General features: G+C 31.9%; 3 protein-coding genes across 3 annotated transcripts in view; 1 reads left to right on the top strand and 2 right to left on the bottom strand.

Moving 5' to 3' along the window:
• LOC132757268 (probable methyltransferase TARBP1) overlaps positions 1-8,774 on the bottom strand; it is a 48,715-nt gene extending 39,941 nt beyond the window's left edge. Inside the window, exons 1-6 of the mRNA XM_060748520.1 lie at positions 8,697-8,774; positions 4,943-6,014; positions 3,318-3,390; positions 2,637-2,785; positions 1,889-1,941; positions 130-227 (exon numbers count right to left, since the gene is read on the bottom strand). Coding sequence (XP_060604503.1) covers positions 130-227; positions 1,889-1,941; positions 2,637-2,785; positions 3,318-3,390; positions 4,943-5,998 — 1,429 coding nt within the window. The 5' untranslated portion in view covers positions 5,999-6,014; positions 8,697-8,774. The remainder of the gene's footprint in view (positions 1-129; positions 228-1,888; positions 1,942-2,636; positions 2,786-3,317; positions 3,391-4,942; positions 6,015-8,696) is intronic.
• A 3,555-nt stretch (positions 8,775-12,329) lies between these two features.
• Positions 12,330-22,972, top strand: LOC132757257 (microtubule-associated proteins 1A/1B light chain 3C-like). The gene is made up of 4 exons (XM_060748478.1): positions 12,330-12,487; positions 13,596-13,651; positions 18,364-18,470; positions 19,878-22,972. Exons 1-4 carry the CDS (start codon positions 12,433-12,435, stop codon positions 20,035-20,037), a joined length of 378 nt encoding a protein of 125 aa, XP_060604461.1. The 5' UTR covers positions 12,330-12,432; the 3' UTR covers positions 20,038-22,972.
• A 3,773-nt stretch (positions 22,973-26,745) lies between these two features.
• LOC132757267 (protein TALPID3-like) overlaps positions 26,746-27,702 on the bottom strand; it is a 119,915-nt gene continuing 118,958 nt past the window's right edge. The window contains exon 30 of the mRNA XM_060748519.1: positions 26,746-27,244. Within this exon, the coding sequence (XP_060604502.1) occupies positions 26,880-27,244 (365 nt within the window). The 3' untranslated portion in view covers positions 26,746-26,879. The remainder of the gene's footprint in view (positions 27,245-27,702) is intronic.

Genomic DNA, 27,702 nt, shown 5'->3' with positions numbered 1-27,702 from the left:
AAAATGATGGAAAAGCAAAACCTGTTAAAAATGTGGCCAGGCAAATAAATCTTGTGCTCAACTTACTACTGTTTAATACTTACCAATTAAAAGCCAGTGCTTTTAAATGAAATAACACAAATTTAGTACCTCGTTTTTCCTGTGACATGACCTCCCAACATGTTGTAAAGAAAGTGACAAGCTTCTCAGCCATGGCTGGCATTGTGCCAAGAGAAGATCCTTGTTCCCTGTAATATACATAATGTATCTAACATTTGTGAATTCATTAGTGATGTTTTAATTGCGGCAACCCAAATTTAACAGAGAAAACTTATCAATTTCTAAAAATGAGTAGCTGAAAAGTTATGTATCTATAAATTGATAATAGTGAGAGATTCACATTAACTTCTGTTGCCAAAAACTAAACTTTCAACAACAAAAAAGAAAAACAAATATCTGTCATGAAAAAAGCTTGATAAAAGTGTTTTGATACATTAAACTTCATAAACCTATTTACATAAAAGGTGGCCTATGGTAATTACTCTGTACTCTATTACTCTGTAATAAGTCCAGAAAGTCAAGGAAAAGAAACAAAGGGCAATAACTCTATAAATACTGAAGATGGAGTTATAGTTCTTGTGCACTGCACTTCCTCTTATTGTGCTTGACCATTGTATGAAGCTGTTTTGAATTCCAACCAGTACGTTTTAAGTTATGCTCCGGACAAGGAAAAGTATCAAAGGGCAGTAACTCTGTATTTTGTCAAAATGGAGTTATGGCTCTTGTGCACTGCACTTCCCCTTATTGGGCTTGACCATTGTATGAAGTTGTTTTGAATTCCAACCAGTAGTTTTCAAGTCATGCTCTGGACAAGGAAAAGTAACTAAGGGCAGTAACTCTGTAATAAGTCAAGATGGAGTTATGGTTCTTGTGCACTGCACTTCCTCTCAATGAGCTTGACCATTGTATTAAGTTATAATGAATTCCAACAATTAGTCTTCAAGTTATGGTCCGGACAAAAGAAAGCAATGGAAAAGTAACAAAGGGCAATAACTCTGTAATTAGTCAAGATAGAGTTATGGTTCTTGTGCACTGCACTTTCTCTCAATGTGCTTGACCATTGTATGTAGTAATATTGAATTCCAACCATTAGTCTTAAAGTTATGATCCGGACAAAAGAAAGGAATGGAAAAGTAACAAAGGGCAATAACTCTGTAATTACTTTAGATAGAGTTATGGTTCTTGTGCACTGCACTTCCCCTTATTGTGTTTGACAATTGTATGAAGTTGTTTTGAATTCCAACCAGTAGTTTTCAAGTTATGCCCAGGACACAGAAAAGTAACAAAGGGCAATAACTCTGTAATAAGTCAAGATGGAGTTATGGTTCTTGTGCACTGCGCTTCCTCTCAATGTGCTTGACCATTGTATTAAGTTATAATAAATCCCAACAATTAGTCTTCAAGTTATGGTCCGGACAAAAGAAAGGAATAGAAAAGTAACAAAGGGCAATAACTCTGTAATTACTTTAGATAGAGTTATGGTTCTTGTGCACTGCACTTCCCCTTATTGTGTTTGACAATTGTATGAAGTTGTTTTGAATTCCAACCAGTAGTTTTCAAGTTATGCCCCGGACAAGGAAAAGTAACAAAGGGCAATAACTCTGTAATTAGTCAAGATAGAGTTATGGTTCTTGTGCATTGCACTTCCTCTCAATGTGCTTGACCATTGTGTGTAGTTATATTGAATTCCAATCATTAGTCTTCAAGTTATGCTCCGGACAAGGAAAATGCAACGGACGTCTGGACCGACCGACCGACCGCCCGACCACCGGGTGACTCCTATATACCCCCCCAAACTTCGTTTTTGGGGGTATAATAATTATTCATAAATTACAACTGAACAGCTTACCTCACATACAGTTTTGGCTCTTGAAGAGAATACAGCATTTCTCCTGTCAAATACTGAAAAGTATTAGTAAATAAAGTTTATAATTATTGTGTCATCATTTCTGTATTGTTTGAATTTATTATGTGTTCTCTTACACAAATTTAGAAAGATAAAAGGAGATAATTGCTTTGATCCTGTTTTAAATCTTACTGCAGGGATCAAGGGAGATAACTGCTTTGATCCTGTTCTAAATCTTACTGCAGGGATCAAGGGAGATAATTGCTTTGATCCTGTTTTAAATGATCAAGGGAGATAATTGCTTTGATATCCTGTTTTAAATCTTACTGCAGGGATGAAGGGAGATAATTGCTTTGATCCTGTTCTAAATCTTACTGCAGGGATGAAGGGAGATAACTGCTTTGATCCAGTTCTAAATCTTACTGCAGGGATGAAGGGAGATAATTGCTTTGATCCTGTTCTAAATCTTACTGCAGGGATGAAGGGAGATAACTGCTTTGATCCCTTTATAAACCCTACTGCAGGAATGAAGGTAGATAACCTTAATTCAAAATATAAACATAACAGGAAATAACTGTTACAAATCTGACAAAAGACTGTTTTATCAAAAGATGCCCTAACTCCAATTTGAAAAAAGGGAAATAAATCTTCCATCACATATAAAGGGAGGTAAATCTTCCATCATTTACATAAAGGGAGATTAATCTTCCATCACAATCATATAGGGAGACTAATCTTCCATCATAAATACCTGATCTAAACCTTGTTCTATCATAGGACACTTGTACAGATCAAGGGAGAGAATTGTTTCCGCTGACCATCTTATAATCTGGAGACTCTCATGATATGAACTTCTCAATATTATTGTCATCAACCAGGAGGTATGTAATAAAGGTGGTCCTGAAATGTTAAGGAAAAAAACTTAATATAAATGGTACAACGTGAGATTTTTTTAAAAAAAGAAAAGAAAAAACCAGTATTGTTTATTTTTGTTTGGTTTTACGTCACACTGACACAGTATAAGTCATATGACAATGTTCCAGCTTTACTGGTGGAGGAATATCTCAGGTGCCCTTTCATGCATTATTTCAGGCACAAATGCCTACCTGAGTAGAACCACGGACATTCCGTAAGCTAGCTTGATAGCTTCCTCACACGAAAGAATCCAAAGTCCATGAATATTTTTATTACAGAACAATAATACTATATTAAAGCCACAATTTCTAAGCAAAATAATAATACATGTAGTTAAAACTTTTTTAATTCATTGGCATAGAATTACATGTAGTTCAAAGTATAGTTTTTTTAGTAGAAATAAAGATTGTTTAACAGAATTCAACAAAGTCTTTCATATTGTTTTAATAGCTAGAAATATGCATGGAATTGTTAACATCAGATTGAATAAAAATCATCACACAAGATTCCAACAAACCTTTCCTCGTGGTGGTTTCTGTGGCTTTCACAAGCAGTTTCATTCTTGGTAGTAGAGGTCTGATGACATGTACCTAAAATACAAGAAAAATTTATATCCGAAATCAAATTTGAGCAATTACAATGCTAAAGATTGAAAAAAAAATCACAAATCAAACAACACCCAGAAATACCATTGTTACTAAGTTCTACTGCATGTTAGTATGTCAAACAAGAGCACCGCTAGGCGGAGCATTATATGCCCGAAAGTGATTTTTTTTTTTAGTAAAGATGAAGCATTTGTAAGACATGGGAATTAAATAAAGAATTACCTCCTTCACAAAACAATCCTCCTTTAAAGTTTCAATATTATTGTCCAAATGGAACTTAAGTTATGCCCCGGAAACTGTTTTCAGTTCTAAGGTAACAGTGACCTTGACCTTTGACCTTGTGACCCCAAAATCAATAGGGGTCTTCTACCCAATATGGACAATCATCCTATGAAGTTTGAACACTGTGGGCCAAATGGAACTAAAGTTATCCTCCGGAAACTGTTTTCAGTTTTAAGGTCATAGTGACCTTGACCTTTGACCTTGTGACCCCAAATGCAATAGGGGTCTTCTACCCAATATGGACAATCATACTATGAAGTTTGAACACTGTGGGCCAAATGGAACTTTAGTTATGCTCCGGAAACTGTTTTCAGTTTTAAGGTCATAGTGACCTTGACCTTTGACCTTGTGACCCCAAAATCAATAGGGGTCTTCTACCCAATATGGACAATCATCCTATGAAGTTTGAACACTGTGGGTCAAATGAAACTTAAGTTATGCTCCGGAAACTGTTTTCAGTTTTAAGGTCATAGTGACCTTGACCTTTGACCTTGTAACCCCAAAATCAATAGGGGTCTTCTACCAAATATGGACAATCATCCTATCCTAAGTTATGCTCCGGAAACCAAATTGCTAACGGACGGACGGACAGATGGACGGACGTACGGACAGACGGACGGACGCCAGGGGGTATAACATAATATGCCCGAAATTCTTTCCGGCATATAAAAAGTGTTCCTATTTCATAGATCAAACAGATATAATACAAATTTAGTTACATTTGTACATTTCAATTTAATAAATATAAGTGTAGATACTATTTACCTCAGTTTAATTTATACTAATTTATTTTAGTTCGATTGTGTTGAAAGCCACAACTTATTGAAACACACTCAAATATGTTCCTGGATTTAGCCTGTACTAAGCAATGAGTGTAAAATTTCTTGCTAACAGAAACAACGGCTTGCCCCTGAGTTTGAATCCACATGGCTAGCAATCCTTAGATTACTAGTTTAATGTGTAAACCAAACGGCCACGCAGCCATTTACCTTTATCATGTCCATGTCAGCCTAAATTATTAAAATGGAATTGTCCTGCTTTGAATCTGGGACTTTACTTTGTTATAAAGTTTCAGAATTAAAAAGCTGAAACCTTGCAGCAAATAGTTTTGTCAGACTGCAATGACATATAAGATTGCCTGACCATACTTCATGGATGTTTCAGATTTCATGACACAAGTGCATTTTCTTTTCTTTTTTGTTGTTGTTGTTTTTAATTTTTGTTAGGTTTTAATGGTCAGTAAGGGCATCTTTACCTGTTTTTCCTCCAAAACTTCTGCAAGTAGCATGAAATCTTGCCATGTCTTTGATAGCTCTGAAGATCTGTCTTTACTCCACCAGAATATTGGTTGTGACTGTTCTGTATTTACCTCCAAAGATGTACTTTCACATATATCTACAATCCTTTTTAACAAATACAGAGATCTCTTTCTATTCACAGAGTCCTTGTTAATTAATCCAGACTGAAGAATTTCCCAAAACTCTTGTTTACATTTAACATCTACACAGCACAATTCTCCTGTTACTGGGAAGAAATAGTTAGCAAATCCACAGAGCAGTAAGAATTGTTTCCTTCTGTCGTTTAACTGTGAAAAGTTCAGAATATATTTCCATATAAATTCAGCATATTCAGAGACATTTTTTATATCTACTTTAATAACCTTCAGGAGAACTGGAACACATGTGCTTCCAATTAGCTCTACAGATATAAACTCTAGACACTTGGTTACCGTCATAAATATTGACTTAAACTTAGCAACAAGTTTCTCATTATCAATTCTTTCTCTTGCAGCAGCATTGATCACATGTCTTGTAACTTCTAGAAGGGTGTGTATGTCTATCAGAGATTTATCATGCTGTAAATCATAGCTAGTTGGCTTGGCATCCGTGTATCTTTCAATGTTGATTTCAATATATTCAAGAACTCTGGCCAATATTTCTTCATTGCTCTGTACACAAACTGCCACCAGCTTTCCAACAATTCCTAATAAAATTTGCACATCCGACCTAGAATCTGTAGATGGGTACAAACATTCTAACAAAGGTAAGCAAACTTTTTCAACAACATTTGCTTTCAAGCCATACAGATTTTCTACATCAATATCCTTGCTAGTTTCTTCACTAATCTTGTTACTATGGCAACAAAGAAGATCTTTCAACACACTAAGATTGTGATTGTATGAGGAAATATCTTCAAACTTGAATCCTTGATCTAGACTATCTTGAATACTCTCTATTAAGTTGGTACAAACTTCATCAACTTTGACAGATGAATGTTGAAATACTGTGCTAATGACATTGCTTTTCTCCATGGTTGCAAATATATTTCTGGAATTAAAAAAAATATATGACAGTTCAATTTTTTTAATGCGATACAGTCTTCGAAATTAACGCCAGTCCGAGGCCCGAGGCCACTAAATTTAGCATCGGTCCAGTGATTATTATAAGGTTGGTGGTCCAACAGGCCAGTAGATTTTTGGCCATGAAAAAATATTATAAGAAAAATTCATCAAAATAATGAAGCAGGGCTCTCTAAAAGATTGATATTTTTGCCTTTTTTGCAAATGAAACCCATCAATTCTGTCCTAAATGTTCAAAACACAGCGAGAGATGTCTAAATTGTATTGAGTAATGGAGGCCGCCATTTTTTTCTTGGATATTTTCTGTACCGCATCGTACAGTTACGGAAATCAAACCATTGTTTATTATGGTCATTATTTAGCTATGATTTTATGATTATTGAGTTAAGTTAATATTTTGTGTGAAAGTGATTTGTTTAAAGCAAAATGCGTTGTTCATGTTCAATGCTAGTCAATTTTGCCTAAACATTTGGTCCTTATAGATTTTTCAAAGCTGTAAACATATGGCCCAGAATACAGAAAGTATTATGCTTCTTTCAAAATTATCAAGGCAGGGCCTTTTCACTAGTTTTGGGGAAGGCGCCCTAGCCCTTTTTGTGGGGAAAAAATGCGTGATTTCCACACTTTTGGGGAAAATATCATATTTTCACACATTTCGGGGGAATATCATAATTTATTTGCATATCTTCCTCCAATCACATTTAAGGTTTACTATAGTACTAAGCTTTCTGTCCAACAGGAGTAAAAAACATTTTTTACAGAACAATTTTATATATTGACCCTTTATATTAACTCATATTTCTTATTTATAGTATTTTATGTTGGTCATGTTAGGGTTCTTGGTTTGATTCAGAGGGTACATTATTATCAGTTTACACTGTATTACTGGCACTGATGTGCTAGGCTCGCTATTTCCGACAGTTGGGCATGTTGTGCTACTCGGACACAAGGTCATCAATTCATCCAATTTTTAATAAACAATTACAAACGTCACTCAATCGTATTTTCTTCTTGTTCTATGACATTGTTTACATTAGTGACATCGTATCTGTCGCCATATTGTCGTAATAAATCACATGTGCACTAAAAAATAAGGCAGCAGGGATTTCCCATGCTGTTTTTAGAAAGTTGCAAACTCTGACTGAGGCTCTGAGTTAACATCCATTGTATTAAATCAAGGTATCCCTCTATTGGGTTATTGAATTATTAGCTTTCATTGGACAAAACAATTATCTATTTTAAAACAAGAAAGTTTCTTTACAAGTTTTATTCTTCAGTTAAAGGGGAAATATTTGCCAGAAGGGGAAATTTAGACTGTTTTTTGGGGAAAAAAGGTAGTAATTTGGCTTGGGGAAGTAGCCTGATACAGGCTACAGCAAAGAAGGGGAAAAAGGCCCTGCAAGGGAAGTATGATAAAGTGTTTTCCTTTACCCATCAATTTATTACCTATCTATGCATTAATTTTGGTCCGGCTAAAAATCACCAGGTCCAGTAAGATTTGAAATTTTACTGGCCCGAATGTCCTGTGCTTTTTAAAGTTTTTCGTGAAGACTGCGATATCAATACAGGTCTTTCCAAATTTTTGATTCAAGTAGCTAATTATCATGATACAATTTTTCCTTTTTTTTTGGTACAATAACTATTCTGGTAAAGTATGCTACAAAACTTTTTTCTGACTCAAATCTCAAGATTTTCATTGGCCGATGTACATTTTATGGCATTTTCTGACCAATCAGATAACTGAAATCTGAGTTTGAGTCTAGAGAACTTCTTTATTAAGTTTATAACCTTAAATCCTGTTCTTAATATAACCTGCTTGCTTAAAGCCAAAAACCTTACAGTATATTATATTTTATAGACCATGTCACCAGTCTAATAGATATTATGGATGTTGAATAATTACAATACAACATTAAACTTAAAGCTGCCTCAATTTGGGCACAGAACAAAGCTAACTGTGACTGTGTATCATAACAGGGTGGACTGTCAGATAGAGCAGAAAGGAGGCAGTGTATCAGGTGGGTGGTGTTTAAGTCCAGGGCAGATCATATAAATGTGGGCAGTGTGTCAGGACAGGACACACCATACTTCAAGACAGTGCTGGCTCTCTTTTGGCAAGTGGACAGTGACAATGACAAACATGTACAAAACAGATATTTAGAAACAACAAAGAATACTGATGAGATAGAAAAGGAAAAACTGCAAATCAAACTTTTGTTAACGACTCAAATTGTATTGGATTAAATTTGAAATTCATATTAGGGTATAAGTAAACTATATATTTTACAAATACTTATGAGTATTAATTGCCTTTTAAGGTCAAATCAGGTCGCCTTATCTTGAATCACTGTCCTGTCAAGAAATACAGTCTGCTGTCCAGCATTGTTCTGTCCTTTATTTCATTATTTGCCATATTATCTAGTTCAACCTTAAGTATTGGTTCTAAATGCATTTAAATTATTTATATTTTTGACGTGGCCCAGACCTCTAAATAATCGTCTAGTTTGATGTATCCGAATTTAATAAACATCCGAAATTAGGTAATTTCAATAAAAGTGTAAATCTTATGAATATAGAGATTTGTTTGACAGAAAATCATTATAATCTGTACATTTATATAAAAATATTTATTCTATAATAACTATCATACCTTTGTATATTTTCAATTGTGATTTATTTGAAAACACGTGTATTTTTTTCGTTTCATCAAAAGTCTTGATAAAAGCCGTGTCGTTATTCCGGTATGGGTCAGACTGAACAATTAATTTTCCCTCTGGACTTACAGGATAAGAAATGGTCCCAAAAATATGTTTAAAATTGAGTATTCAAAATAAAATAACATAAAATAAAAAAATAGTAATAAAAATACAGATGTGAGATTTGTATGAGAATGATATATCTGACACTTACAAATAAACTCGCTATATATAAGTAAGAACAACAGAAATTTTCGTGAATTATTCATTTTCCTTGATATAATCACAAATAACTTTCAAATTTACCATCTACATCTACATGATACTGCTTACATGTAGCAATCAATTCTGATTATGACTAGCAGGCGCGTTGTCAGGGAACTGTTAATAAAAGACATTATTTATATGCAAATTTAAAGCTGCACGCCTCCAGATGAGCAAAAATATTTCGATTAAATCAAATCTGAGAAAAATCTACTATGATTTTAGGAAAGGTATAAAGATTCAAAATTCTAGTAAAAATTTACATGTTATGTGCGATTAATGGCCGAATTTTTCAGTATGTATAATTATATTTCTACTGCGTTACTTTTGCATATTTTGACCTCTTTATAGTAATTTACATAGATTGTAAGTGCCATTGATAATGTGTAAATTGCATTCTTTTGGTAACTTTACAATATTATACTGTTAAATACATTTTTAAATTTTCATGAAAATTAGCATGAATCTGGAGGTGTGCTGCTTTAAAAGGATAAAAGAATAAATGTTATACAAGACTATTAATTTAAAAGATATAGTGTGCAAATTAGAATTTGTAGAATGGGTCAATACTGGGGCTATAGACTGAGCAGTTAAAGGAAGGCTATTCCAAAGACGTATACTCCTAGGAAAGAAAGAATTTTTTATGGTATTGTGTCCTCGAGTAATATAATATAATACATTACGATCACCTTATGTCCTATTCACAATTACATATTTCTGACTAATGACTGGCCCTATACATGTACTACTACTACTACAGTCTGATCAGCTAAATTCTAATTACTTGTCTCTGATTCCCATTCAAAATTCAATTTTGTTAGTTTCTCCCATTGTCTTTTTCTTTTTTTCCTTTAGGGCACAAGCATTTTATTTACTAAGAAACCATACACGGCTTTTCATGGAATGGCACTAATGTGTCTCATTGAAGGTTCCATGATCATCGCTGTATAAACACATCTGTGGATGTTTTAAATTATAAATTTTACCATTACTATTCAAATGTTGAATACTGCTTAAGCCGGTGCTAGGGGCATGGACAGTAGCTTGCACTTTTCAGTACTGTCCATGAACAGACTCAATCAAACCGAGCCTACAACATTTTCAATTTTGTCATTTTGGACTTTCTTTGGGGATTTTAATTCTCTCTTTTTATCAATTGTTGCAAATCATGCTATCGAAAACTGGTTTTATAAAATTATATTATTATTGATTTCAAATTTAAAATGATTAGAATAATGATTACTTAAAAATCATGTGACACCTGCTGTTGTGAAGTATAAAAATCTGGAAACAAAGGGATCCCTCAGAAGTATTAATCACAACAAAATTACATGGAAGCCATAGAAAAAGAAGAATTCAAGATTGAGTATCCAAGTAAATATATCACAATTCACGACATGGTTTTACAAGTCATAGAAAAGATTGAATATCCACAGCCAAACAGACACAATATTACTTGATGTCTCCAAAGCCTTTGATAAGGTACCCCAACCGTTGATAGATTAAATCAACTTTTATGAGGAATGCAACAACATTATATACATATAGATGTAGATCTGTTGCCATTTAAAGAACATGGTTGATGCACATTTTCTTCTAAAAAACCTTGGCAACTTACGATGGAAAAGAAACTGGCTAAAGATATTCACACCTAAAAGCTCCAGATTCTACATATTCTACAAAGAAACGGAAACCTATTAAGTATAATACGTATAACATCCACATCCATATCCAAGAGGTTGTAAAGTATCTTGAAATATTCTTCAGACACTCAGTTAGGATCAATATATAGACACTATTAATATTAATAAACAATCTGAAAAAGTAAACAAAATCAGAGGATTTTAATTTGCGTGACTTCGTCCAATGTCCATGTTCAACAAAGCAACTATGTTATACAGCATGCAGAGCACAAACAATCGATTTTAACACATGCTTTATTCCCACGAGTTAAGCAATTATTTACAACATGGCTTACCTCCATATGCTAAAGATTATCCTTATTTACCAGAGGACCAGTTGCATTTTGGACTCAAACTACATTAAGTCGCCCAACCTTTAACAGCTGCAAGAGGGAGACACAGACAATCTGAATATGTAACCACAACCAAATGTGATGTATTTTTTTTGGGGGGGGCACTTTCATAAACATTCGTATACCATCATTAGAAAACTCTGGACGGTTTAGATACGTTTATTGAAGGATGTTACCTATTTTGCAGTTGGAGTAAATGTCAAAATAGTAACACTTCAGAATTTTATTGAAATAGTCAAATTGGACTCCTTAAAGTTTGCTCAACACAACAAAAATTAAGAAAGTTGAAGGCTAGGATTGAGTTTGTCTGTACATAGATGCCAGCTACTATCTACTTTGAGAAAACTCAACACTTATACATTTATATATAAACTTTAATTCTAATATGTTGAGAGGCTTCAGCCTATTTAATAGTACAAATGAACTCGTGTACAGGAAGCAAAACTTTGTTTGACAAATTTGAAAAAATTAAGAACTCTTTCTTGAGCATATATTCCTCGTGTGTCCAAGGTTATTATATCATCCGACATATAAGATATACATTGTTGATAAAGAGGATAGATGGGAATTCTGAATCACATTTCACATACATATAAAATAGTGACTGAGAACACCGATCAGCTATCTCTGTACTTTCATGGAGAAGGGAACGATTATAATCCGCAACAAAATTAATAATTCATACTTACATGTAAGATAAAATCACAGATGATTTCATGGTGATCGTTGTAACATTTATTAAATGAACAATTAAAATCTACCTACATTGTAATAAATCATACATGTTTTTTTCTTTTTTCATTCATTTATTTTAAAATGTTTTTGATAAGCAATATCATAAAACTGAGTTTTTTTCACCTATCAACAAGGTATTGAAACTTTTTCACTTGTTTTACAATATTATTCATCTGTAACATTGCGATGAAAACATTTTGCACGAAATTCGCATACGTAAATACTTGGTTGAAGTTATTTTTTTCCATGCAATTTGAAGCAATGACTTTAAGAAAAGTAGAAACAAAGCAACAACAAAGTCCCGCGTATACCACATTGCCCTCTGAGCTACGTACAGGGAGGTTAAAAATTACCGCGCTCTTGAAATGTTGCAATGCAACAAGACAGTATAGAACGTAATTTATCATGTTCTTTTATTGTTTATACAATAATTTTCTTTACTAACGATCTTTTTCGTTGTTATAAAATTAACCGTATAACCGAATACTAGAGTTTATGCTACCTGAACTAAATTAAACCAATCAAACGAGGTGTGATACTATGACGTAATATCTCACACGTACATGAGTAGGTAACAGATTATTAATTGGACAGTTGACAGCTTTGTGGTATGTTTGATGATAACATTCTGAATTGAATCTCATTGGAAACTGAAAATGCCTGAAGCAAGAGACAACACAGCAAAAACTTTTAAGCAGAGAAAGAGTTTTGGTATGACATTACTTTTATTTACAATTTTTATTAGTTCAATATGTTTTAGATTAAGTTGAAAAACAATTTTGCAGTGTTTTATGTTATTTTTGTTGTCAGATATCTGTGTTTCAGTAATTGTAATTTGCTTAGGTGTAATTTGGCGTTAAAGAGTTACAGTGTAGTCCAAAAACAAGATTTAAAACTATAACGTATACATGTATAGTTACTATTAGTTATATTAATGAATAATTGAAAACAAATTCTTTAATAAGTTAATTGAAAAAGATAGTGCTAAATGTATATATTGAATAATTCAGGATATGTTTTTTTATGGACAAATCAATGTCATGTGACAAACATTGATAACTTATTTATACATTCAGGTAATATATAAGTGTATCATGAAACTTGATTGTTATTGCAATTTACAGAAGTGAATATAATCTATCTGCCAGATTCTAATGTTTGACCAATTAAGAAGATTTTGAGGTACTAAATTCTTTGTGATTGACGTGTTGACTGGTCACTAAATATATGCATAAAATTATCTCTTTTTTTGACTTCTGTTTTTAAATACTGGTGTTACTACTCATTAGATTTCATGTAAACTTTATACTAATCTTCATTTATTCCAAGAAAATTAAAAAAAAAAATTGAGAGATAATGTGCTTGTTTGATAAGTTCAACTTAAGAAGTAAAGAAATATCTGATGGTGGACTGGTGGTGTAAGCAGTAAGCCACAAAGAAATGTAGAATTTGTACCAGACTCTACCAAATGGAGCTTAAGGCTTATCTGAAGGATGTTCTGTTTTATTGATTTATATCAGACTTCTGGCCCAGTGTATTGATGCCTTTTCAATTATCTGTAATGTTTGTTGGAAAATTTCTCAGCAAAAATTGACTGAATTCATCCTAACAATCTAGGAAACATCACTACTAAGTGACTATTATGTTTTATTTGTAATTAAGTGTGTTTTATTTAATGCAGTCAAATTAGTCTTTAGGTGCTATCTGTTCCTACGTAATGTAGCTTCCAGAATTAAAATCATGTTGTTTTTTTCTTCAGGTAACTATAAAAAGTTATTGTTGAATTTTAAAATTGTATGTACTATTTGCTTTATTTCAGCAACAAGAAAGGAAGAAGTTGCAGGAATACGAGCAAAGTTTCCAAATAAAGTACCTGTAAGTTATTTTTCCATTCTGTGAATTGTTAAATTAGAATATTATTAGATTGCTGAATAAATGTATATCAGGTTTTTCATGTTAATATATTGTGTATGGTAGAGGTAGTTTTAATATATAAAGAGAGATCTGGTGTCAGTTAATGGTATAGAAGAAAAAAATTAAACATTTTTTTTGTAATTTAATATATAAGATAATTAGTTTGTTCTTATTGAACAGACTATATCAAAATAATTTTTTTATTAAGTTTTTATACCATTTTAAATACTGCCTTTTTTGACTGTTTTATTTGAAGATTCTTAAAAAATTCTTTTTTAAGAAAATCAACACATAACTTACTGAGACTTGTCTTAGACAAGAAAAGTTAACTTGGTTGGTTGTACACATGTACTTTATTAATTTTCACTTACGAAATTCTTATTATCTTGTGAATCAGACACTTAAACAGTAATTTATCCTCATAAACACTGATTACATCTCATAATCTCATATAGACCCATTGATTTGTTAATAGTAAAGATAGCACTATCTATATGACGATTGTTTTTCATTTTGAAATTTGCCTTGATACTTTGATACCCCGAGTTGTGAAGTTTGGTCGTCTGTCCTGTCTATAATTTAGGTCACATATAAAAATTTGTGATCATGATAGAAAATGTGTCATGTATGACGCCACCACACTCATTACTTGACACTGAACTTGAACTTGTTGATCTGTACTTTAAATTGGCCACTGACAGACAAGAAAACACTAGACAATGTGTCTTGTTACTGGGACACTAGTGACTCATATTTCTCCTGTGTTTCCAGTTTTTAGTTAAAACTGCATGCCTCCGGATTAGCTGTATTTCAAGGAAATATCAAACTTGAGAAATTATACTAAGATTTTAAGAAAAGTAAAAAGAGTCAAGATTAATGTAATATTTTACATGCTATGTGTGCTTTAATGACTGATTTAGCAGGCTTCATCACCATATTTCTACTTTTTTGACTTAAATATAAACACAGTAAGGGCTATTTGTGCTTATTTTCACATCTTTTTGATAATTTGCAATGCGTAAATTATTTTCTTTGTTCTCTTCACAATATTTAACTTTTGAATAGATTTTCAAAATTTTCATGAAATTAAGTACTAAGCATGAATCTGGGGCCATGCTGCTTTAAATAAAATATGTAAAAGTCATATGTATGGATTGGTTTAAGATGTTGCAATTTTTGCCTGTTGGATAAATATCAATGCATGCCATGGTTTATTATACATAGTTACAATTCCAGTTTGACCTGATCTATACATTTTATTTTAGAAATTTAAGAAAATATGTTTAAATTTTTATCGTCAACATTTTATTTTAGAAACTCAAGAAATATGTTTAAATTTATTATCAACATTTTAATTTTAGAAACTCAAGAAAATATGTTTAAACTTATTGTCAACATTTTATTTTAGAAACTCAAGAAAAAAGCTTTTAAAGTAGATCTACATGAGGAATTGTACAAAGGGAAAATTGAAAATTTTAAATTTTTTTTTGCTAGTGATTCTTATTGTTAAAGAGGATAATAACAAGTGCATTATTGGAATTGAAAAGAAGTTAAACACTGTGCTTGTCATATGTCAGTGACTAACACTGACATGTTGGCTACATGTATAGAATGGTATAGAGCTGGTAAACTTTAATTTTGAAATAGTAAAACATTTTGAAAAAATCATTTAACAAAGTAACTTAGTACATTGAACCTACAGCTTTGTTTACTAGTGTTATTGTACTTTAAACATAGAATTTTATAATAGCAAAATTATATTTACTCTCTAGGTTGTTTTGTTATGTCATACATGTACATATTAGGATATCATTGGTAGATATTTTAAAGGACATTTACCCTGGAGGGAATTCACAGTTGAATAGATTTGATTAAAAATGACATAAGCTTAGTTTATTGACACATCTGATTATTAGGTTAACATTGTGTTTTTAATATACAATGCTTTTCTATAAGACAACCATTAATTAGTTGTACTATTAAATCTAAGTTAAAGTTCTACAGTAACTATTATATATGAAGGGGTTTCATTTTTACCATAAATCCCCTGTTAATTGATAATTATGGGTTAAGTGGCTACTTTTTGGGATTCCTTCTTCATTCCTTTCTGGGTGGTACTGATATATTTGAGTGGTTTCATTTTAACATATATCAACTCCTCAATCTTATTGTGCATGAGTACCCAGGGTTGTCATTAAGAGGTGACAGGAGGCCAAACTGACTGCCTCCAATGCATTTTGGGCTGCCTCAAAACTTTGAAAAAAGTCTTGACATTGTAACTATGTGATATAACCAAAAATGACTGCCTCAAACTCGAACCAAACTGTTCTGGAAAAGATTTAATGACAACACTGAGCACAGCAATGTTTCTCTTCTCTTTTTTTTCCCAAAAAGCTAAAGTCTGTCTATTTATTACAATAGCCAAACATAAAGTAAAAATACCCCTGAAAATAAACATTAAGCTTCACTGAGACATAATCTGAGACGGCCAAACCCTTGTCTCAGTATATCTGTGAAAAATCTAAGTAGTTAGAGAGTAGGTTGAGATTTTCATAAATGTTTAGTGAAAGCCAAACAGAGAAAAATCTCAGATTGACTTTGAGAACGTTATAGTGAAATCTGGACCAGCTGTTATAGGAGGAAACACACTATAAAATATACCTGTGACCCATATTATGATACAAATGTACATATTCAATTATTATTTGTACAAGATTAGTGTACTTGGGCTTAGCAGTTTACAACTTAACCACGCAAGCACGTATGTCTGATTTTAATAATTTGAAGAAAAAAACAACTTAATTTATAGAAATAACAAAATATTCAGGTAAATTGGTAATACAAGAGTTTTATGCAAAGTTTATATTGAATTCCTATCCTGTTTTCTAGCAACGCAATAAAATAAGATTTAATGCCTTCAGCAATTCATTTTGTTGATAGTGTACCATATATAGGTAGAGTTATTTCATGTATTGATCTGTTTTGCGGAAGGATGCATTTCCTAATGGGGAAAACAATTTATTATGCTTTGTCAATATCATATGCTGTATGACAGATTTCAGTATTGTTCTGCATTGGCATAGTGGTTTACTGACTTACCCTGTTAAATGTCTGAAATGAACTAGTCCATATATCAATCTGGGCAAGACAATTAATCATTTTTAAGGACAATTTCAAAATATGTACTGACTGACAGAACAGCAAACAGTGCAGACCATGATCAGTCAGTAAAGATATGCCGGCTGTACATGATCTACACTGGTTATATGGATAGATTCATTTGCCACTAGCAGGCTGATGGTTAAATGGCATGTCTGCCAGTGTATTTGGTTCAAGTCCTGTATGACACAGTGTCTTTCTTGTTAGATTATTTTTCAGTTCTAAGGTACATAGTGTTACAGATGGTAACAAGCGTTCATTCATTGTATTGAAGTAAAGAAAGCATTATATGAAAGTAACTCATAATGTCACCCAAAGCAGCTTTAGTAACATATATATATATTCTAGTATACTGTCTGAAATTAAGAAAGTGTTATATGAATTATGTACCGTAATCCGAGCTTAATTGCGTCAGAATGACATTTAGCAGAACAAAATTGTATGGTAAACTGCTTATTTTAGATGTTTACTCTAATATACCACAGACTTCAATGTACAATAGGCTTAATTTACTTACTATTCTAAGAAGGGAAATTTTGGTCTTCATTGTTTCAAATGTTAAAAACAAACATTGTGACTGACAAATTGTTCAGCAAGAAACAAAAGCCATTATGATCATTTTTCACATTTTTCAGTAATTTCTTTGACATCATTTTATGTCCCATGATTGCAATGACAACTTCCTATTATCTTATTACTGCGGAAATAGTTTTCATTGTCATGTGATAGAACAGCTATTGGATTTTTCGCCAGATTTCCGTATAATTCTCGAGAGATTTTTACCGATAGAACGTCCAGATGTTACAATAAGGTTACGTCAGATAGAATTTTCAGAAATATCAAACTAGTCATGTGACCGGGAAACAATAATAAATCTGTACTTGTTGCTACGATGAATGTTTTAATGAAAATCAATGTAAATTGACGTATTTAATGCTACAAACATGCTGTGGCATTTGTTAATGGCAATAGATAAAGTGTAATAAAAATAGTTTGTGACCTTTCAACTTTTCATTAAGACGAACTGTATGATGATGTAACGGAAGAGGTGTGATTAAAGATTTTCAGGGAAACAACTGATTTTCCTTAGATAACAATAATAAATGTATACATGTATATCAATTCTTATTTGATTACAGATATAAGTTTCAAGGTGTATAATTTTGTCCTTAAGATTCTTATGGTCAAGTGACTTTACACTACTTGGCCCTCAATACTGTAGGTTCTAATCCCGCGAGGGACTTTGGATTTTTTCATGTGAGGAAGCTATCCAACTTGCTTACGGAACATTGATGGTTCTACAAAGGTGTCCCCTGTTGTCTGAAATAATGTACAGAGGGTCACCTGAATGGTTTGTGGTCATGTATGATATTAAATATTGTGGTCATGAATAATATTAAATACTATCAGTTTAATTATTTTTGGTATCACTGACCATCCATTAAAGACCAATTCACTTTAAAGAGCTAGATTTAATGTAAATATATTCAAAGAATGAAATTTTTTTATTTCAGGTAATAGTGGAAAGATATTACAAGGAACAGAGTTTACCTATATTAGACAAGACAAAATTTCTGGTACCAGAGGAGCTCACAATGTCACAGTTTGCTACTATCATAAGGTACATAATGTCTTCACTGTGTCAGAATTCTGTGATATATTTTTGTGATCTGAATTACAGAATGATTAATGTTATAATAATCTGCTTCACACAATTCTTCTATCAAACAGATAGGGAAATCAAGTGCATTATTACACAATATATGCACAGCATAAAAAAGGAATGCTTACACGTCACTCGTCATATGATGTCAGATATGACATCAATCAACCAAAAGGTGTTAGGAAAATATCAGCCTTTATGATTATATTCCTACGCATTATAGCTGGAACCCTGCATTATTCTACAACAATGCACTCAAAATTGATTTCTATTTTTCCTAAGTAATTGCTATAAATGGATGATGCCAATTTTTATCCAGCATATTTATCCTAAATAATTGCTATAAATGGATGATGCCAATTTTTATCCAGCATATTTATCCTAAATAATTGCTATAAATGGATGATGCCAATTTTTATCCAGCATATTTATCCTAAATAATTGCTATAAATGGATGATGCCAATTTTTATCCAGCATATTTTTCCTAAGTAATTGCTATAAATGGATGATGCCAATTTTTATCCAGCATATTTACTGCTAATATGGCAATATAAGAGATAAAAACAGCTGGCTCTATGATTACCATTGGTCAATTTCAGAATTCACTCTTCCAGTCAGATTTCTATAATGAGACAAGTGGTTCAACCAATAGATTTCCATAAGTACTTAAAGAAACAGGCATTCAGTGCCTTGAAAACATTTTTTTCCGACATGGCTCCGACTTTTTGAATACTACAGTTTTCTTTTTAAATGTTTTTGTTGGGGGGGGGGGCCATTCATCACTTCCTGGAAAAAACCATGCCCTAATGTCTGCCTTTTTTCAGACCTCCAAAAATTTTTTTTTACATTTCTTTTTAAAAGTGAAAAACATGGTCTGATTCTAAAACTTTTTTAACGAAAATGTTTTATATTGTGACATTGACAAAAATAACTATCTTTTGATTATCATTTTATCTTTTTTATAGTCTCTACATGAAAATGAAATTTAGTGAGTTCAAATGAGGTTTCATGTGAAGAAAGAAAAAAACTGAAAAATTTTTTTTTGTAAAAAAAAAAAATTTTTCTGTTTTTACAAATAAAAACCCTTTAAAAAGTAAAAACTTTAAACAAATTAAAAAAAGGGGTCATTAAAAATTTGAACCCTAAAATGTCATTTTCAATTTGTTATCCAGAACTGAAAATTTATACATTGTTGTATTTCAAATTGTATATCTCGGAATCTGAATGTCATTATTTCAAATTGTATATCTTGTAATCTGAATGTCATTATTTCAAATTGTGTTTCTCAGAATCTGAATGTCATTATTTCAAATTTGTATATCTCTGAATCTGAATGTCATTATTTCAAATTTTGTATATTTCAGACTAAGAATGTCATTGAATGAGAACCAGGCCTTCTACTTGATTATAAACAACAAGAGTATATCAAGTATGTCCATGTCACTCGCAGAGGTTTACCGGGACGACAAAGACGAGGACGGCTTCCTCTATATGACATATGCTTCCCAGGAAATGTTTGGTTAATCGTGTCAATCTATTTATAGTAACATTGTAAAATATTGTATAGAGCTCATATAGACAGTCAGGCAGTAAATGGAAGTGGCCAGTTTAAAACTTATGATAAATTTGATGAAATTATTCCATAATTTTGAAGCAGTAAAAGGTCAAGCAGAGGTCAACATTTAGTGCCTTTTTTAACATCAGCTAGACTGACATTTAGAGACAGTACTTCTATACAAATATGTTACATTTGTGGATTTTGGAACATTATTTTCACCAAAAACGTTACAAGAAACTGTGATCTGAGACATTTTGTTGTGCTATTTTGTGAATGTTTCTATATTAATTAATGTGGGTGTACCATTAGGGCATTTGTATGATTTTGTTTGAATACAATATAGTTGTATCACATTTTGTTACTTATTTTCATGACATACATGTTATACCCACCAAAACGTTTTTTTATCGTAATTGGCTTGGTAGAATATATGTATATCATTAAATATGTAAATTCAGTTGCATAAATTGTAAATGTTATTTTTAGCTAGGCTAGGCTCGATATATTATGGAACATGTAAATTCCAGAAGTTGTAGCTAGGCTGCAGATAAAATAAAACATGTGAATTCCATGCAGAAATTATGATATTTTTATCTAGGTTTAAAAGGTAATATGAAACATGTAAATTTCATGCAGGAATTGTAGCTAGACTAAAAATATCATGAAACCTTAATTCCATGTCAATATTATATTTATATTTCTTAGCTTTGCTTATATTCCACGCAGAGATTAGAATAGTATATAAAAAGGTATGCAAAACTACTTTTTTGTTATCATGAGAATTTAAGACCACATGATCATAATTACTTTTCTCTGTATGAGAACACCTCTAACAAGGGAGGTAATTACAATAATTCTCACAAGGGAGCTAAATCATTCTCATTGATATTATTTTAGGTTGGGGCAATCAGTAGAAAATCCAGTTTTTGTTCTTTTTATTTCCATTACTTTTTTTGTGATATTTTATTTAACTGAGAAATTTGTATAAATTCTTGAATGTTTTACGTAAAAATGATAAATTGAGGGAAAAAGAAGGTTGTTTTGCATTTATTCAGAAAGATATTATAGAAATGTCTATATTTTTTTGCGAATATGAGATTATATATATGTATGAAATATGCCAGATAATTTATTTTACCAGAAGAATTCATTGTCATGCCATTTCATTATTGTAATTTGTTTTGTATGTGTATGTAATGTGTATTATTCAAAATGTTAATTTATCATTTGCTTGGCGTTATGCAAATTTAAGTGCCCTTGTTGTAATGTATAAGAATACTTTATATGTACATTTATATTGTTTCACTTTGATTTATGTAATTTATAATGTATATGCTATATAAGCCAAAAGAAAAAGGCTCCAGAAATCAACTAAATTTTCCATCTTTAAAGCAGCATGCCTCTAGATTCATGCTAATTTTTAATGACTATTTTTAATATGTGTTAAAAGGTAAATATTGTCATGTAACCACAGAAAGTAATTTGCATATTGCAAATGACACTTGAAATATAAGCAAATTACCAGAAATAGGTCAGAAATATGCAAAAGTAGTCCCTCATTGGGGTAGTAACACAGCAGAAATATGGTGAGAAATTCTGCAACCTCAGTGAACATGTAAATAATTTTTTGAATTGTGAATATTCTTACTTTTCTAAAAAGCTTAGTAAATTTTTCTCAATGTTGAATTTTTGAAATACTTCAGCTCATCTGGAGGCATACAGCTTTAACTGTGAATAATTATTCAGAATTTTGGTATTTTGATTGATAATGAGATTCTTATCTTTGTCCATTTTCTTAAAACTATGTCTAGCTTTGAAACTTGATGTTTTCTTAATTTATGAAGAATGTTTCCTGAATAGCACCAAGTTTATAAAGAGATTAAAGTGCATTGAAAAAAAAACAACATATTTTTTTCAAAGTATTAAAACTGTTTTAGAATGTATACAGATATGAGTAACAAATTCTTGTTTTCCATTACAGTATGTACATGTATTTCTTATACCGTGCTTCTTTTCTTATTAAATATTTTCTTAAATTCAGTATAATGTACTATGCAAGAATACTTACAAAAAGTGCAATATTTTTTTTCTGCTGTTTAACTTTTTTACCAGTATATGATAGTTAATACATGTTCTATTGATAAAGAATATAAAAAAGTGTCGAAACCAGGGTATATGATATTACTGAAATTATTTTTGTCAATATTTTACCAAATTATTACAGATTTTCTTTTACATATACAATGTACATGTGTACCTATTTCCTTATTTTGGGTTTGATTTTCATTAAAACGAAGAATGAAGGCCATTTGGCTTCTTTCCAGCCTTAGTGGTGGAGGAAGACCTCAGATGCCCCCTTTGTGAGCAGGCACCTTGTTACTGATATGGTCCTTGTAGATATTTTGACAATCTTACTCTATGATTGAAAAGACGGGTGATTTTTGTGTTTATAAAAATGACATTACTTGAGTTGTGTTTCGTTTTCTCCCAATTTCTCAAGTGATATTTTAAGGGTTGTTTTGTAATTTTTGCCGAGTGTGGTACACAGTTGAAATATAATCATTATGTAATATGATGGAGCTCTTGGACACATTTTAATCTTCTTCCAGTTGTAATGATATTACAAATGTACATGTTTATTAAAGTACCGTACATGTAGATTTCCATTATTAAGCTTGATGCCTTATGTATGAATTATATGTAGACTAAAACCTAGAGATTGCTCATATTCTGTACCCGTCATATTACTGACATTAGTAAAATTTGAAAATTTGTTGAATGAAATATGTGATAAATATAGTTAACAATATTGATGAACATGATATTTGCTCTTTTTTTTTTCAAAAAGTCTATGTATACATTTATTATGAATTGACATTTGAAATAAATCTCAAAAAAGACCATTCAGTTGTTTTGTTTGTAATGAAAGTGGTGACAGATCAAATATATTTTAAGAAGAGGTCCTTAGTCTTTTATCAATAGACAAAAGCTCCCATATAATTCAATGTTATAGCCAATATAATTCAACAGACAACAGCATGAGTTTATGTACAGGCCAGGGCCTAACATTCATTAACAGTCAACAGCCCATATACTTGGTTCATTCATATTCATCAATAGACTAGTGCCCAATTCAATAAATCAGGGCCCTTATTTATCAACAGATCAGGCCCCATATTTATCAATAAACCAGGGCCAATATTCATCAATAAACCAGGGCCAATATTCATCAATAAACCAGGGCCAATATTCATCAATAAACCAGGGCCCATTTTTATCAATAGGACCATAACTTTAGGGCACATACTGATTGTCAATTAAAGGCCAACCATTGTTTTATCAATAGTCCAGGGTTTTGTTTGTTTGGGTTTTACGTCACACCGACACAGTTTAGGTCATTTGGCGACGTTCCAGCTTTACAGGTGCCCTTTTGTGCATTATTTCAGGAACCAACGGGCACCTGAGTAGAACCACCGACGTTCCAGTCCAGGCTTTACAGTTTTTTGTTTGTTTGGTTTTACAGCACATGGTATTGGTCATATGGCAATAACCAGGAAAGATAATTTTTGCTAAACCTTGGGTGTTATTTACTTCAAAGCAAACCAGGGGTCAAAACCTCACCTCCTGGAGCTATTAGACACCAGTTTTTCAAACCCATTTAGTCAAGTCTTACCAATAATCCATTGGCACATAATTAAAACAGTTCAGAGTCTATAGTGTAAAGTTTGTTAATTAAGAAATCTTGACAAATATGTTTTGAAAGTTAAGATGTTTACACCTTGATTACAACTTACGTAGATCAAACAATATACTGTCCAGTAACATATTTTTTATACAACCACATTGAGCAAAGCCTCAATGCTATACAACTTCAGGACTTCAAGAACAACAAAATACTAACACTAACTTATTTTCTTTCCTATTTTATTTCTATTCCATTCTACATTTATAAAAAATAATTTTCACCTATAAATCTCACACTAACAGTAAATAAATATAACATAAATAAAGTGATCATTCTTTACTTGTACAATAATCTGGCCAAAGAGTACATTATTACATATATGGTATCACAGTCTATTAAGGCATATAAAGCTACATTTAGAATAAAAAACCAGAGACTCAAACACTTAGCATACCATTCAAGAGATAATATCTACGGATTAGTGCAAAACAGACTAACTCCTTCATTATGTAATATGACTTACAGCTGTTTTGCAGTGAACCATCGATTCACTAAAATTTTACCTAATGCAATGCTATATAAATAAAATGTGCAAAAATAGCAGTTTCATTAACTAGTACTATAGTTAACAGTTTAATTATTATTTTTTTAAGCTCGGTTTCTGTTTGCCTTAAATGGATTAAGGCTGCTTTTTTTTTTCTTTAAGGCACTCTCTATTGTTGATCTTTTTACATACCAAGCATTTGTATTTTAATATGAATCTGCCTGGCAATTTCCTGTACAAAATATATTTATGTCCATTATAAATTTTGGGCATACAAAGATGAAAAGTTAGTCAGAAAACAGTATAGAGCCTGGTCAGACTGTTTGGCTTGGCTCTATATACTGATGGTAAAGGCAAATGAGCTGCGCCACGACAAAACCAACATAATGGGTTTGCGACCAGCATGGATCCAGACCAGCCTGCGCATCCGTGCAGTCTGATCAGGATCCATGCTGTTCGCTTACAAACTCTATAACAAGTAGAGAAACCGATAGTGAACAGCATGGATCCTGATCAGACTGCGCGAATGCGCAGGCTGGTCTGGATCCTTGCTGGTCTCAAACCCATTATGTTGGTTTTGTCATGACGCGGCTCAAATGTGTTTTTTTCTAAAAATTACAATTCTTCTTTTGTATTCTGCATTCAAGCTGGGACTTAAGATAAGACGTTAACTTAAGCTCCAGTTTCAAGCCACACAAGCTTCGGGCCAAACTGAAATTAAAATAGAAATGACAGTTTTCTTTACATCACTTACATGTACATAACCAGGGGGTTATTCAATTACATAATATTCAAGAGAACATACCACACATACAAATATAATGTAAATATTTGTTTAGTTAATCCTGCAATCATAAACATGTTGACATAATACAACTTATAACATAATTAGTTCAATACAGATCATTAAAGTAGGGTATAAAACCACTAAATTTTAAAGGGTCATTTACCTACCAATCATTGGTCCCTTAGATAAGCGTGTCAAACAAAATATGTAAACATAAAAATTACACACTGTAAATTCACTGCAATGCAGACTTCAGCATCTCCATTTATACAGAAGATAAATATTAAAAAAGATACAATATATAAAAAAAATCTTAATGGCAGTACACTTTTTTTTTTCCATACAAATGTTCAAATATAAAAGCTACATGCCTCCAGATGTGTAAACAAATCACTCCTTAAAAAATCATTCCAAAGAAAAACATCCAAAATGTATGATTTTTAAAAATCAAAGTTATGTTTTGAATGTTGTTTTGTGTGTGTGTGTAAGATATGCAAGAATTTAACGCCCTACACGTATTTCAGAGAGTTTGCGCTATTTTTGTATAATTATACACAGTAAAATATATATTTACTGTAAGTGCTCTCCACTATCTTAAATCATTTTTTTTTTTTGTTCAATTTGACAAAAGTTTTAGTATTTTGCACAACTTTTTAAAATTATCATGAATCTGGAAGCATGCTGCTTTAATACTAAATCATCAGAGTGTAACAAATAGCACAAAGAAAATTAAACTAAATAAGATTCTTTCACAATCATGGCAGGTTCGGCAAGTAAAATGCTGCCAACTGTTATAAAAATACAAAAAGGCTCTCCTGACTGGACGGTTAGATTTATGAGAAGTATACAATTTAACAATATAGCATACAGTATATATAGTACAGTAAAGTAACCAGTATCAGTACAGGACCACTTCCGGTTTCTTCAATGCTGTTTTCACTCAAATATTTCTGACACTTGAATTTTTTGTTGATAATATAATGCAAAGTGTGTCCAACAATCTGTTCGCAGCTTATTTTCTTATGAATTGCCGATTTTCTAGGAATATGACATTGAATTAATTGGAATTTCCTGTGCTGAAACTGGAGCACTAACAGTACATTACATATGTGTTTACAATTAGACATGGTATAGTACAAAGTTGCAATTTTACATATGTGATCATTTTTAATAGTACTCCGTCACATCTTTTCTATTTCCTATTCCTATAATATCACTTACTAATTATATATTTTCTTCTTTTTACATTCTCTTTTCTGCCTGTACAATATGTATTTAATAGGACTTAACTAAAGTTTTAAAATCTACATGAAGTTTACATCATTTGAAATAATATAAATCTGAGGAGATATTTATGAAATTTTAATATTAATCCTGCTGTTCCACACTATAAAAGCAAAAATAATAGACCAGTCAAAATACTGTCATTATAATACGTAATTATGTTCAAGGCAGTAATGGCTAATGCGACTAAGGTGTAGAGTCCTAAATCAAGGGATCATGGATTTGTAACCTAGTCATATCACAACCATATTTTCAAAGTAGTCAGTCAGATGTAATTTTAAGTAGGGTTAAGGGATGATTACTGGCATGTGCCACTCATTTTCAAGAAAATATATTGACAAAGTTTTTTTGTAATTCAAGGCAACATTATTTTGAAAAAGTCAAGTTTTTCATCATAATTAATATAGCAAAAGTAAATAAATTTAGATATAACCTAAAAATCAACCGAAGACAGCTAAGAATGAGATTACTCTACAATCTCAAATTATGATCATTGTTAATTTAAAGTCTATCTTCTATTTCCTCCATCAGTTATATCTATCTCAGACAGGTCGCTCTCTTCCAGGTCGGTCCCTGGTATAGTTAGTGACATCTGCAACTTTCCTGTACCGTCTGTTGCCAACCTTTGAAGCTCCGACATGCTGATGGACCCCTCTGTACCGTAAGAATAACCGAGCGACCGACCGCTAGCTGATGCTCGACTGAGACGCACATCACCAGAACTTTTCAAAGATGATTGGCCGGTTTGCCTGCCACCATTCTCTGATTGGCTGAAACTTTGAGACAAGTATCCTGATTGGATGAGAGCATCCACATTCATCTGGTCTGGTGTCATATTTCTGGTGCCATAGTCACTTCCATAGTAACTCTGACCTGGAGGAAAAAATAAAAAAAAATTTTATTTCTATAATCATTCCTATACAGATTTCAGTTCAGTGACTTGAGTTCAATTTCAATGTGTCAATAATTATTATTTTATACATGTATATACAACATAATACATGTATATTTTTATTTATATCATTGTTCAATAGTTTATTCACCTTTGCTTTAGTTTAAACATATTTATTTTAGCTTGATTGCAACAAAACAAGTTCTTGCAACTTATATTAATAACTTTCGAACAAACCAGTACTGGTGCCATATGAGGAATCATGATCATGACCTGAGTAGAGCTCGAACCTATGATTCCTGGGTTGAGACGTAGACACTTTAACCACTAGGCCACCGCTTCCTCATCTTTGCTTTGTAACAGGTTACTCAATATCAACAAATTTTGCACTAAGATATATTTTTCTTTGCACCCAATTATATCTTTAAGCTTGATGTCA

Source organism: Ruditapes philippinarum, unplaced genomic scaffold (assembly GCF_026571515.1).
Source record: "Ruditapes philippinarum isolate M1 unplaced genomic scaffold, ASM2657151v2 ctg770_1_1_1_1, whole genome shotgun sequence".
NCBI classification, from domain to species: Eukaryota; Metazoa; Mollusca; class Bivalvia; order Venerida; family Veneridae; genus Ruditapes; species Ruditapes philippinarum.
This window is presented reverse-complemented; position numbering and strand designations above follow the sequence as displayed.